This window comes from Cherax quadricarinatus, chromosome 39, assembly GCF_038502225.1.
Source record: "Cherax quadricarinatus isolate ZL_2023a chromosome 39, ASM3850222v1, whole genome shotgun sequence".
NCBI lineage: Eukaryota > Metazoa > Arthropoda > Malacostraca > Decapoda > Parastacidae > Cherax > Cherax quadricarinatus.
The window spans coordinates 24,493,810-24,508,809 of NC_091330.1; the positions used below are offsets into that span (position 1 = coordinate 24,493,810).

Below are 15,000 nucleotides of genomic sequence, written 5' to 3' on the forward strand. Positions count from 1 at the left end.
CGTGAGTGTGTGCGCGTGAGTGTGTGTGTGTGTGTGTGTGTGTGTGTGTGTGTGTGTGTGTGTGTGTGTGTGTGTGTGTGTGTGTGTGTGTCTGTGTGCGCGCTTGTGCGTGTACTCACCTAGTTGAGGTTGCAGGGGTCGAGTCCAAGCTCCTGGCCGCGCCTCTTCACTGGTCGCTACTAGGTCACTCTCCCTGAACCGTGAGCTTTATCATACCTCTGCTTAAAGCTATGTATGGATTCTGCCTCCACTACATCGCTTCTCAAACTATTCCACTTCCTGACTACTCTGTGGTTGAAGAAATACTTCCTAACATCCCTGTGATTCATCTGTGTCTTCAACTTCCAACTGTATCCTCTTGTTGCTGTGTCCCATCTCTGGAACATCCTGTCTTTGTCCACCTTGTCAATTCCTCTCAGTATTTTGTATGTCGTTATCATGTCCCCCCTATCTCTCCTGTCCTCCAGTGTCGTCAGGTTGATTTCCCTTAACCTCTCCTCGTAAGTGCAAACCTTTGCACTTTCTCTAGTTTCTTTACGTGCTTGGCTAGGTGTGGGTTCGAAACTGTTGCCGCATACTCCAATATGGGCCTAACGTAGACGGTGTACAGGGTCCTGAACGATTCCTTATTAAGATGTCGGAATGCTGTTCTGAGGTTTGCTAGGCGCCCATATGCTGCAGCAGTTATTTGGTTGATGTGCGCTTCAGGAGATGTGCCTGGTGTTATACTCACCCCAAGATCTTTGTCCTTGAGCTAGGTTTTAGTCTCTGGCCCCCTAGACTGTACTCCGTCTGCGGTCTTCTTTGCCCTTCCCCGATCTTCATGACTTTGCACTTGGTGGGGTTGAAATCCAGGAGCCAATTGCTGGACCAGGTCTGCAGCCTGTCCAGATCCCTTTGTAGTTCTGCCTGGTCTTCGATCGAATGAATTCTTCTCATCAACTTCACGTCATCTGCAAACAGGAACACTTCGGAGTCGATTCATTCCGTCATGTCGTTCACAAATACCAGAAACAGCACTGGTCCTAGGACTGACCCCTGTGGGACCCCGCTGGTCACAGGTGCCCACTGACACCTCGCCACGTATCATGACTCGCTTCTGTCTTCCTGACAAGTATTCCCTGATTCATTGTAGTGCCTTCCCTGTTATCCCTGATTGGTCCTCCAGTTTTTGCGCTGTCCTTTGTGGAACTGTGTCAAACGCCTTCTTGCAGTCCAAGAAAATGCAATCCACCCACCTCTCTCTCTCTTGTCTTACGGCTGTCACCATGTCATAGAACTCCAGTGTGTGTGTGTGTGTGTGTGTGTGTGTGTGTGTGTGTGTGTGTGTGTGTGTGTGTGTGTGTGTGTCTGTGCGCGCGCTCTCAGTGCCAGTGGATGTTTGTACTACAATGTAAACATGGCACTCGGAGTCACGAACTCGTATTTACAAGTGTGTCACCTTCTCACTCGGTCGCCACTTAACTAAAAAAATTTTAGCCGGAATCTCAGTGATAAAATGTCATATCTACAGACTGTAACTACACTACAGTTTTACAGAGAGTCGCCAGCAATCGCCATTCACCAGTAATATACAAATCTAATTTTACCCTCCCGGGCGTGTCAATTCGGTGTCGTGAGTTCGAATACCACCTTCATTTTAAGAGTTTTCTGAAGCATGTAGTGTGATAATTGTGTCGAGCTTAAAATCGCTGGTGATAAACCTCTTCACAAAACGATACATTGTCGTTGAAGCTTGTTTCGAAAAAATAAGGATGCACAATAAATAACCTGCACTTAGGAGATTGACATTTACGACGACTTTCGATCCAACTTGGACCATTAACTAGTTAATGGTCTGTCGTGTCGAATACTGGTCAATTAGAAAGAGCTCATTTAAAATTAAGCCCTTTCTAAAAAAAAAATTCTAATACGTTCAAAGATATAATTTTTCATTTGTTAATCAAAAAATTGAGAATCATATACCAAAAGCACCTTAGAAAACTTAACTAACCTTATCATAACAAGCGCAATTTAATTTAGCCTAATCCAACTAAATATATTTTAGATAAGTTTACAATAATTTAATAATAAACGAACAATGAAATATATTTATTTTCCGTTAGGTTCAGAATGATTTTTGCGAAATTATTGCATTAATAAATTTTAGCTTGCCTCATTCGGCAAGAGGAGCGTTGTTATTTAATTAAGACAAGTTTTACCTATTCGGCACGACAGTTCAAGCTAAACCCAAACGTCGTCATAAATTTCAGTCTCCTAAGTGCAGATTATTTGTGCCTGCTCTTTCCCAGTGTTCTCCTCTTCAATTTTCTTGGCAATAAACTTTTAAATCATTGCGATTTTATGTTCCTTCTCACTAAGGCATTCTAGTGTTATTAACAGTTACAAGAGAAAATAAAATCCATGCAACACTGACCAGAACCAAATGCAAGCGGCAATTGACATTCCCACGAGAACGTTTCCAGTGGAATTGTATTAATCTGTCACTCGTAATCCTTGACCATTAAATCCAATTTGACGAATCAGTTTCGTCTAATAAATGTATGAATTACCTAGACTGGAACACAACTCCGCAGTCCTATTTTGATCGAGCAAAATTTATACTTTTTATCAGAAAGGAACATTGCATTTCTAGTTTATTTTAAAGTTTACATTATGTATGTAGCCTATTCTTACAAGAATTGCATACTGCGATTACTGGAAGTAAACATTTCGGTTTTATTATAAATTATAAAGAATAAGAGGTTTACACACCATGGTGGTACCCAGTAAGCAGCACTCAAGGAGTAAAAGTAACGCACACACTCTGGTGGTACCCAGCAAGCAGCACTCAGGGAGCAAAAGTAACGCACACACTCTGGTGGTACCCAGCAAGCAGCACTCAGGGAGCAAAAGTAACGCACACACTCTGGTGGTACCCAGTAAGCAGCACTCAAGGAGTAAAAGTAATAACGCACACACGCTGGTGGTACCCAGCAAACAGCACTCAGGGAGCAAAAGTAACGCACACACTCTGGTGGTACCCAGCAAGCAGCACTCAGGGAGTAAAAGTAATAACGCACACACGCTGGTGGTACCCAGCAAACAGCACTCAGGGAGCAAGAGTTACACTCTTCTCAGTAACTTACATTACTCTGTCAGAGTTAAATAACATTTCCACTGATCATGGAATTAATAACTGAAGTTAAATTATCCTGCCTGAGATCATTTCTTATTTATTTTCTCTCTTAAAGAAGAAAGGGGCTAAGGAAGGGTTCAAGAGGAAGGGGGTAAGGAAGGGCTCTTCAAGAAGAGGGGTAAGGAAGGGCTCTTCAAGAAGAGGGGTAAGGAAGGGCTCTTCAAGAAGAGGGGTAAGGAAGGGCTCTTCAAGAAGAGGGGTAAGGAAGGGCTCTTCAACAAGAGGGGTAAGGAAGGGCTCTTCAAGAAGAGGGGTAAGGAAGAGCTCTTCAAGAAGAGGGGTAAGGAAGGGCTCTTCAAGAAGAGGGGTAAGGAAGGGCTCTTCAAGAAGAGGGGTAAGGAAGGGCTCTTCAAGAAGAGGGGTAAGGAAGGGCTCTTGAAGAAGAGGGGTAAGGAAGGGCTCTTCAAGAAGAGGGGTAAGGAAGGGCTCTTCAAGAAGACGGGTAAGGAAGGGCTCTTCAAAAGGTAGGGAAATAAGGAAGAGTTCTTCATGAGGAAGGGGTAAGGAAGGGTTCTTCATGAGGAAGGGGTAAGGAAAGGCTCTTCAAGAATAGGGCTAAGAGGAGGGTTTCTCAAGAAGGGGGGTGGGAGGCGGGTTCTTCAAAAAGGGGGGGTGGGAGGAGGGTTCTTCAAAAAGGGGGGGTGGGAGGAGGGTTCTTCAAGAATGTGGTTAGGAGGAGGGTTCAAAAACGAGGGGAGAAGCGTTCTTCAAGAAAGGGGGTGGGAGGTGCAAGTGGTCCATGACACTAGTAATTGTCACTTGATTTAATAAATTTGAGCTACCTTCCCCTTCCTCCAGCCAAACTTGGCCATTTTTTAGTTTAACTCGAGCGCTGCATGACAAATAAAGCTTTAGCTGTCCACTTTCGATATAACAATAATAGAACAGATAAAAATAGTCTGCCAGTGTAAATAATTTTCATGAGACGGAGAGGTCATGAGGCGGATGAAAAGCTCTTGATTCATGGATTAAAGGCCATTCTTCCTTTCCTTGTATTATACCTCATTAGAACTCACTCTCTGGGCACTTTTATATCCCCTAATATTTCATGCTTCCTATGAAAAATAATAATAATTAAATTTTTAAGGCAGAGTCTACTCACGTTCAATACATTTGTCAGTAATTGTGGACCACGTGCCGTTGAGGCACTGACTCATCTGACCCTTGGCACCAGACTGCCACCAGCCCTTGCCGTTGCACACAACGTAGTACACGTAAGCGTTGAGAGGGTCGTAGAATGCGCCCAGGATGCTACTGTAGGCAGGAATCACTGGTTCTGCGGCTGGACAGATGTCTGATGTGGCAGCCACTGAGATAAATTGGAAGGGGGAAGAAAAGATAAATAATGACGGTGTTTCTTGCTTGTCTCTCTCGCCTCTCCTGCATAAGTCTTTGAAATTCGACAAGTTCAAAAATTAGACACTTTTCTACTGTGGAAACGTTTCGCCAATAAGTGGCTTTGTCAGTCTGGCACAGAGATGAATGGTAGAAGATGAGAAGGAGTTCGAGGTGATTAGTCCCTCGGTCAATGCGTTTAGTCCATCAGTCTTGAGAAAAGTACGGCATATACCCGAAAAAGTAGCTTATGCTGCGCTTTTCTGAAGACTGAGGAAGCCACTTGCTGAGGAAACGTTTTCACAAAAAAAGATTCTCAAATGTCAACTTCGTCAACTCTGATGATATCGTCAAGTATTCTCAGCCGGTAAACCCGCAGAGGAATGCTCGACGATATTCATATCTCAGTAATACTCTCTTCCAGCTGAGGCTGATGTAACATGACTGGTAAAGATGATCATGTTTTGTTCCCACATTAAAACTCATAGTGAATTACGTAGCTGCACAATACTGCCTTTCACAAACATTAACTCTCATGAACAATAGGGTATCTGCACTTTACGGGTGAGTCAAAACGTTTAATATATATAAAAAAAGGTAATCCAGACACTCTTATTGGTCCCTAATAAAAGCAAAGGGTAATAAAGACATTGTTATTGGTCTTTAATAAAAACAACAGCGTCTTTATTACTACAATTTGTTAGTCCTTGATGAAAGCAAAAGGTAATAAAGACACTGTTATTGTTCCCTGATAAAAAAAAACCAAGGGTAATAAAGACAACTATTGGTCTGATAAACACAAAAGGTAATAAAAACACGTATGGGTCCTTGATGAAAAACAGATATTTTTCTTCATTCCTGACGTGCTATTTTGGTCTTTCCATAAAACTTTTCGAGACTCATTTATGTACCTCTCAACTGTGGGAAAATTTGCTTGCATAAGCTCATATTTCAAACCAATGATTTAAAACAAGTTTTTTATTATGTAATTATAATGTTGTAAAATGTAAACAGCGCTCGAATCAGGAAGTGAAAGTTCAACAAAATGTGAATTTATTTTTTTATTATCACACTGGCCGATTCCCACCAAGGCAGGGTGGCCCGAAAAAGAAAAACTTTCACCATCATTCACTCCATCACTGTCTTGCCAGAAGGGTGCTTTACACTACAGTTTTTAAACTGCAACATTAACACCCCTCCTTCAGAGTGCAGGCACTGTACTTCCCATCTCCAGGACTCAAGTCCGGCCTGCCGATTTCCCTGAATCCCTTCATAAATGTTACTTTGCTCACACTCCAACAGCACGTCAAGTATTAAAAACCAGTTGTCTCCATTCACTCCTATCAAACACGTTCACGCATGGTTGCTGGAAATCCAAGCCCCTCGCACACAAAACCTCCTTTACCCCCTCTCTCCAACCTTTCCTAGGCCGACCCCTACCCCTCCTTCCTTCCACTACAGACTGATACACTCTTGAAGTCATTCTGTTTCGTTCCATTCTCTCTACATGTTCGAACCACCTCAACAACCCTTCCTTAGCCCTCTGGACAACAGTTTTGGCAATCCCACACCTCCTCCTAACTTCCAAACTACGAATTCTCTGCATTATATTCACACCACACATTGCCCTCAGATATGACATCTCCACTGCCTCCAGCCTTCTCCTCGCTGCAACATTCATCACCCATGCTTCACACCCATATAAGAGAGTTGGTAAAACTATACTCTCATACATTCCCCTCTTTGCCTCCAAGGACAAAGTTCTTTGTCTCCACAGACTCCTAAGTGCACCGCTCACCCTTTTCCCTTCATCAATTCTATGATTCACCTCATCTTTCATAGATCCATCCGCTGACACGTCCACTCCCAAATATCTGAATATATTCACCTCCTCCATACTCTCTCCCTCCAATCTGATATCCAATCTTTCATAACCTAATCTTTTTGTTATCCTCATAACCTTACTCTTTCCTGTATTCACTTTTAATTTTCTTCTTTTACATACCATACCAAATTCATCCACCAAAATCTGCAACTTCTATTCAGAATCTCCCAAGAGCACAGTGTCATCAGCAAAAATCAACTGTGACAACTCCCACTTTATGTGTGATTCTTTATCTTTTAACGCCACGCCTCTTGCCAAGACTCTCGCATTTACTTCTCTTACAACCCCATCTATAAATATATTGAACAACCACGGTGACATCACACATCCTTGTCTAAGGCCTACTTTTACTGGGAAATAATCTCCCTCTTTCCTACATACTCTAACTAGAGCCTCACTATCCTCGTAAAAACTCTTCACTGCTTTCAGTAACCTACCTCCTATACCATACACCTGCAAAACTGCCACATTGCCCCCCTATCCACCCGGTCATACGCCTTTTCCAAATCCATAAATGCCACAAAAACCTCTTTAGCCTTATCTAAATACTGTTCACTTATGTCTCACTGTAAACACTTGGTCTACACACCCCCTACCTTTCCTAAAGCCTCCTTGTTCATCTGCTATCCTGTTCTCCGTCTTACTCTTAATTCTTTCAATAATAACTCTACCATACCCTTTACCAGGTATACTCAATAGACTTATCCCCCTATAATTTTTGCACTCTTTTGTCCCCTTTGCCTTTATACAAAGGAACTGTACATGCTCTCTGCTAATCCCTAGGTACCTTACCCTCTTCCATACATTTATTAAATAATAGCACCAACCACTCCAAAACTATATCCCCACCTGCTTTTAACATCTCTATCTTTATCCCATCAATCCCAGCTGCCTTATCCCCTTTCATTTTATCTACTGCCTCACGAACTTCCCCACACTCACAACTGGCTCTTCCTCACTCCTACAAGATGTTATTCCTCCTTGCCCTATACACGAAATCACAGCTTCCCTATCTTCATTAACATTTAACAATTCCTCAAAATATTCCCTCCATCTTCCCAATACCTCTAACTCTCCATTTAACAACTCTCCTCTCCTGTTAACTGACAAATCCATTTGTTCTCTAGGCTTCCTTAACTTGTTAATCTCACTCCAAAACTTTTTCTTATTTTTAACAAAATTTGTTGACATCTCACCCACTCTCTCATTTGCTCTCTTTTTACATTGCTTCGCTACTCTCTTAACCTCTCTCTTTTTCTCCATATACTCTTTCTTCCTTGCATCACTTCTACTTTGTAAAAACTTCTCATATGCTAACTTTTTCTCCCTTACTGCTCTCTTTACATCATCATTCCACCAATCGCTCCTCTTCCCTCCCGCACCCACTTTCCTGTAACCACAAACTTCTCCTGAACACTCTAAAACTACATTTTTAAACCTGCCCCATACATCTTCGACCCCATTGCCTATGCTCTCATTAGCCCATCTATCTTCCAATAGTTGTTTATATCTTACCCTAACTGCCTCCTCTTTTAGTTTATAAACCTTTACCTCTCTCTTCCCTGATGCTTCTATTCTCGTTGTATCCCATCTACCTTTTACTCTCAGTGTAGCTACAACTAAAAAGTGATCTGATATATCTGTGGCCCCCCTATAAACATTAATAATAATAATAATAATAATAATAATAACTTGTATTTCTGCATGTATATGATATTACTACTATACCAGAAGTAACTGACGTCATTGACATACTGTATAGGTATGGTACCGTATGGGCATGGTACCTTTAAAATTTATAATTGTACTTACTGTAATAAGAAGGGTCATTTACAGCAGTATTGCAGAGAGATGCTTAAGAACCAGACTGCTGCACAGGACTCTCAAGTACCCCAGTTACACATGCATTAGCTTATATTGCAGTTTTACCCCAGAGTAAACCAGAAAATTAAGCTATTTTCGACCCTCGGATGGAGGTATTTTCAAGCAAGTCCACAGTGACCTTGCACCGAAATGAAGGTAGGATAGGTGTTATGTCTTTAAGGGGCGGATGTAGCACGTTCTCTCTTTTACGCAAGGATGCATTACCAGTGTCAGAAAATACTTACACTGGAAAAGATATTTTTTTAAAGGGCTTTCAGGATCCACTTTTAGGACTCCTGTACATAGATTGTGGGTAGAGTCAACAACTTTTCCAGGTGTTGATCTATTACTAGGCAACAATGTTATGGGTCTCCTCAAAAATGAGGAATGTTTGGTTTGGAGGGACCCTGAGTTACAAGGTTTTAAGGTGAAAACTGAAGCTACTGTGGCTAAAAATTTTCAGTGTACTAATGACCAGCTAGGTGAGCAGAGAATGAACTTCTGTGCCTCGCCTTGATCTTTCTACTGACTGTGGTGACAGTTTGGGCCTGGGGAGCCTGTCCATTCAGTTTGACCTGCAGGAGACTCTGGGCAGTGATGAACCGGTCTACGTAAAAGCCAATTTGGGGGGATCTCGGTGCTGGGAGTGAATACGCTGACTGAAGCAACTGGATGAGGTCCAGGGATGTGGTGACTCCCTGGAGGCTACTCAGTTGCCAGTTGTTACAGAGAAAGTAGTTCCCAAATTTAACAAATGTTTGTTTATTTTACAGAGTATGTGACCACGCAGTCATATCAGAGCCATTTGAGGATAAGGTTCTGAAATTTTTACAGATTCCCAATGGAGGATATTTCATTATTGAGAAGGGATTATTATTATTATTATAATCAAAAAGAAGCGCTAAGCCACAAGGGCTATACAGCGCTGCAGGACAGGAAGGAAACGAGGGCATCAGGTGGCAAAAGGGAGATGGACGAGTAATAGGTTACGGATAACAGCTGGGCAGTGGATGGTGAAAGGGTAAAGGGCAGCAAGAGACTGAACTAGAAAGGGCTGAGGGGAGTGCGAAAGGTATCATCATCAGAGTTTGTGGAGTAAATCAGTCGTTGTCAAGAAGTCAATGAGAGAGTCAGGATTAAAGGAGGGTCCATCAGCAAGAAGGGAAGGTAAAGAGAGAGTAGTAGAACGAAGACGACGTTGGAGGTAAATTCTGCGTGCTCATTGATAGAGAGGGCAGTCTAACAGAATGTGGCTAATCGATACTGGAACTTGACACTGCTCACAGGCCCCCAACTTGTTTGCTACACGAATGAGAGGAGGCCGCATCTCATGGACTGAAGCTAGCCCATGAGATGGCAGCACAAGCTTGGCGCAAAATATAAGGGAGGCCAACACGAAATATAAACCCAACAGGGACTTGCAGAAGACCAAGTAGTAACATTCGTTACCCTTCTACAAACTTATCCCAACATTTATTCTGATGTTCCAAAAATGTGCAACCTAGGTTATCACAATGAGTGTGGAAAATTGCAGTTAGCTGAATGTATCATTATATACATAACAGTAAATGAACAAAGATAATTATTATTTATCAGTTAGACAAGTAGGAATTTGGGACACCCAGCTCGCAAAAAATGTCCCCCTTCGATACCTACCACTGTCATATCCACAAGTTGCTCTGGATCTATTAATCATAAATGAAATATACATCACCAGGAATGCTGGTAAATATATAAATTTGTGGACTGTATATTAAATTAAAAAAAAGATTATATATACACACATTTATATAACAGAAGGAAAATATCTTAATATCACTCACCAATTTGACTGGATATTAATGTGTATCATACTCAGAAAACCTCACTGTCTATCTATGAAAATAACACTGGCCAGGTTACTACATAAGACTTATCTGAGGTTCCTGGAGCTGTCTTGTCCAGTCATCTGATATCTCAAGTTATGCAGGAATGCACATCCAACAATTTCGCCTCCTATCTGAGAGGTGTTAGACCAATTTTAACCTCTAGTGCACGAAAATTCCTTCCCATTACACTAACGTTGTATCCAATTCAAATTAACAATGGCAACTGTCCTTCTGCCCAGACACAGGCTTTCCGTTTTCTATGACATAAATATTATTAAATACAGTATGGCCATCTATTTACATATAACTACTGTATTTCTAGAAAATATATACAGTATTTTCCACAATGTGAACGTAAGAACTGTCAAACCTTTTAAACTTTCTCCCTATAGAGCTAATTTTACAAAAAAAGCTACTTGAGCAGAAAGAAGCCTTTTTGCTAGAACATTGATTGGTGGAGGAATCGTCCAGCCCATGGGCTCTGAAATGCATCCTTGTTAAAAAGCCTGATGGAGGATTCCAAACGTATACAGACCGCTGCAAGGTGAATGAGATCACAGTACTGGATGCTTACCCTTTTCCACCTATGGACAATATAGTGGGCTGTGTTTCTAGAGCCCCTTTCGTTTCTAAACTAGATTTCCTTAAAGGATACTAATAGGTACCTTTAATAATGTTGGTAGAATTACCGACAATATGTAAAGTAAAAGGACACAAGTGCAACTAATGTGACATTTTATTGTGGCAACGTTTCGCTCTCCAGGAGCTTTGTCAAGCCGGCTTGACAAAGCTCCTGGAGAGCGAAAAGTTGCCACAATAAAATGTCACATTAATTGCACTTGTGTCCTTTTACTTTACGTAGGTACCTTTAACAAAGCAAAGGAGATTTCGGCCTTTGTAATTTCAGGTCACTATCAAGACACTGTGACGCCATTTGGAATTAGGAATTCGCCCACCTTGTTTCAAAAATTGATCCATCAGGCTATCAAAGGACTTGATGGCACGAAAGTTTACCTGGACGATATAGTTTCTGATATGTAGGATCAACATGCGTCCCATCTTGGATATCTTTTTGAGAGGTTCAGAACATTTAAACTCTATATCTTAGCAAGTCATCTTTTTGCTAATCTACTATAACTTTCTTTGGTCATGAAGTAGGTAGTGGCAAATTGGTACCTAAATTTGGCTATTGAGAATTATTCCATGTGTGTGTGTGTGTGTGTGTGTGTGTGTGTGTGTGTGTGTGTGTGTGTGTGTGTGTGTGTGTGTGTGTGTGTGTGTGTGTGTGTATGTGTGTGTGTGTGTGTGTGTGTGTGTGTGTGTGTGTGTGTGTGTGTGTGTGTATGTACTCACCTAATTGTACTCACCTAATTGTGGTTGCAGGGGTCGAGACTCAGCTCCTGGCCCCGCCTCTTCACTGATCGCTACTAGGTCCTCTCTCTCTCTGCTTCCTGAGCTTTGTCATACCTCTTCTTAAAGCTATGTATGGTTCCTGCCTCCACTACTTCACTTGCTAGGCTATTCCACTTGCTGACAACTCTATGACTGAAGAAATACTTCCTAACGTCCCTGTGACTCGTCTGAGTCTTCAGCTTCCAGTTGTGACCCCTTGTCCCTGTGTCCCCTCTCTGGAACATCCTATCTCTGTCCACCTTGTCTATTCCCGGCAGTATCTTGTATGTCGTTATCATGTCTCCCCTTACCCTTCTGTCCTCCAGTGTCGTCAGTCTGATTTCCCTTAACCTTTCCTCGTATGACATTCCCTTCAGCTCTGGGACTAGCCTTGTTGCAAACCTTTGTACTTTCTCTAACTTCTTGACGTGCTTGACCAGGTGTGGGTTCCAGACTGGTGCTGCATACTCCAGTATGGGCCTAACATACACAGTGTACATTGTCTTGAACGATTCCTTATTAAGGTATCGGAACGCTATTCTCAGGTTTGCCAGGCGCCCGTATGCTGCAGCAGTTATTTGGTTGATGTGTACCTCCGGTGATGTGCTCGGTGTTATGGTCACCCCAAGGTCTTTCTCCCTGAGTGAGGTCTGTAGTCTTTGTCCACCTAGCCTATACTCTGTCTGCGGTCTTCTTTGCCCCTCCCCAATCTTCATGACTTTGCATTTGGCTGGATTGAATTCGAGAAGCCAGTTACTGGACCACATGTCCAGCCTGTCCAGGTCTCTTTGCAGTTCTGCCTCATCCTCGTCCGATTTAATTCTTCTCATCAACTTCACATCATCTGCGAACAGGGACACTTCAGAGTCTATTCCTTCCATCATGTCGTTCACATATATAAAAAATAGCACTGGTCTAGAACTGACGCCTGTGGGACCCCGCTCCTAACAGGCGCCCACTGTGATGCCTCTTCACGTACCATGACTCGTTGCTGCCTCCCTGTCAGGTATTCCCTTATCCATTGCAGTACCCTCCCTTTTACATGCGCCTGATCCTCCAGCTTCTGCACTAATCTCTTGTGGGGAACTGTGTCAAAGGCCTTCCTGCAGTCTAGGAAAACGCAATCTACCCACCCCTCTCTCTCGTGTCTTACTTCTGTTACCTTGTCATAAAACTCCAGGAGGTTTGTGATACAGGATTTGCCTTCCATGAACCCATGCTGGTTTTCATTTATAATCTTGTTCCTTTCCAGGTGTTCGACCACTCTCCTCCTGATAATCTTCTCCATGGCTTTGCACACAATACATGTCAGAGACACAGGTCTGTAGTTTAGTGCCTCGTTTCTGTTTCCTTTCTTAAATATGGGGACTTCATTAGCTGTCTTCCATTTCTCAGGTAGTTGCCCAGTTTCAAGGGATGTGTTGAAGATTGTGGTTAGAGGCACGCACAGCATCTCTGTTCCTTCTCTAAGGACCCATGGGGAGATGTTGTCCAGTCCCATCGCCTTTGAGGTGTCAAGGTCACTTAAGAGCTTCTTCACCTCCTCCTCAGTTGTTCGTATGTCATCCAACACTTGTTGGTATATTCCCTCTTGATGTTCCCTTCTGTGCTGTCTTCCCACAGCCCTTCCTGTCTCTACTGTAAAAACTTCCCTAAATCTCCTGTTCAGCTCCTCACATACCTCCTGATCATTTCTTGTGAGTTCTCCACCTTCTGTCCTTAATCTGATCACCTGGTCTTTGACTGTTGTCTTCCTCCTAATGTAGCTATACAACAGTTTCGGGTCAGTCTTGATTCTCGATGCTATGTCATTTTCATACTGTCGCTGGGCCTCCCTCCTTACCTGTGCATACTCATTCCTGGCTCTGCGACTGATCTCCCTATTTTCGTGTGTTCTCTGCCTTCTGTACTTTTTCCATTCTCTATTGCACTTCGTTTTTGCCTCCTTACACCGTCGGGTAAACCAGGGGCTCGTTCCGGTCTTCCCGTTGTTACTGTTGCCCTTGGGAATAAACTTTTCCACTGCCTCCTTGCATTTTGTTGTTACATATTCCATCATTTCATTTACTGGCTTTCCTGCCAGTTCTCTGTCCCACTGGACCTCCCGCAGGAAGTTCTTCAACCCTATGTAGTCCCCTCTTTTATAGTCAGGCTTTTCCCATTCAACTCCTGTTATTCTCTCCACTTGCAGCTCTACTATGTATTCAAAGCACAGAACCACGTGGTCGCTAGCTCCTAGGGGACTCTCATACTTGATGTCCTCAATGTCTGAGCTGCCCAGGGTGAACACAAGGTCCAATCTTGCTGGTTCATCCTCCCCTCTCACTCTGGTAGTGTCCTTAACATGTTGGTGCATGAGGTTTTCCAGCACCACGTCCAACATCCTGGCTCTCCATGTTTCGGGACCCCCATGTGGCTCCAGGTTTTCCCAGTCGATCTCCCTGTGGTTGAAATCCCCCATAACCAGCAACTTTGCTCTGTTGGAATGAGCTCTTCTTGCCACCTCAGCAAGTGTGTCCACCATTGCTCTGTTGCTCTCTTCATATTCCTCTCTTGGCCTCCTGCAGTTCTGTGGTGGATTATACATCACTGCAATGACCACTTTGTGTTCCCCAGACTGAAGTGTACCTGCTATGTAGTCTCTTTCTCCCGCCTCATCTATGCCTTCCATTTTCTCGAATTTCCATCTGTTTTTTACGAGCAGAGCAACCCCACCTCCCCCCCTGCCCCTTCTATCTTTCCTCATGATCTGGTATCCTGGTGGGAAGATTGCATCTGTTATTGTCTCTGTGAGTTTTGTTTCTGTAACTGCTATGATGTCTGGGGACTTCTCATTGATTCTTTCTTGCCATTCCTCATGTTTATTCGTTAATCCATCTGCATTTGTGTACCAAACCTTCAACTTCTGTTCTAATACTGTAACTGTGGTGCAGGGGGTGGAAACAGAGGGATCGGTGTGTGATGGTTGGTTTGGATTGTTCAGTTGCCTTGGGGGTGTCGTGGCTGGAGTCCTTCTGCAGGTGTTTCTGGGGGGTGCGCTTGTCCTTCCATTTGATCCTGGGTTATTCTGCTCTCCTTTTTCATTTCCTCCCATTTCTCCTTTCGTTTTTGAACTCTCTCTTTCATCGTCTTCCTTTCGTCCTGTGTTCTGTCTCGATCGAGGTACACACTCCGGAACTCCTGCTTGCCTCTCAGCCGTGCTTTCTCCTGCAGGATCATGGTTCGGGTTAATTCTGCCTTGAAAATTACTTTGAGAGGCCGATTCCTTTTCTTTGTGAACAACCCAATTCTCCGAAAATTTGCCACCTGGGTCATGTCCCCCTCGCCTATCACCTTCATGATATCTTCAATCGCTTTTTTCTCCTCCTGATTTCTTTCATCGTAAGTTTCCCCTTTAGCTTCGTCTAGCCCATAGACAAACACGGATCTCTCCCTTTCCACCTCCCACTGTGACTCCCATTGCATCCTCTGATGTGTTT

The 15,000-nt window shown here is 43.1% G+C and overlaps 1 protein-coding gene across 1 annotated transcript in view; it reads right to left on the minus strand.

Moving 5' to 3' along the window:
- Window positions 1-15,000, minus strand: part of LOC128696403 (uncharacterized) — a 120,554-nt gene that overhangs the window by 90,336 nt on the left and 15,218 nt on the right. Inside the window, exon 3 of the mRNA XM_070092243.1 lies at window positions 4,281-4,487. Coding sequence (XP_069948344.1) covers window positions 4,281-4,487 — 207 coding nt within the window. The remainder of the gene's footprint in view (window positions 1-4,280; window positions 4,488-15,000) is intronic.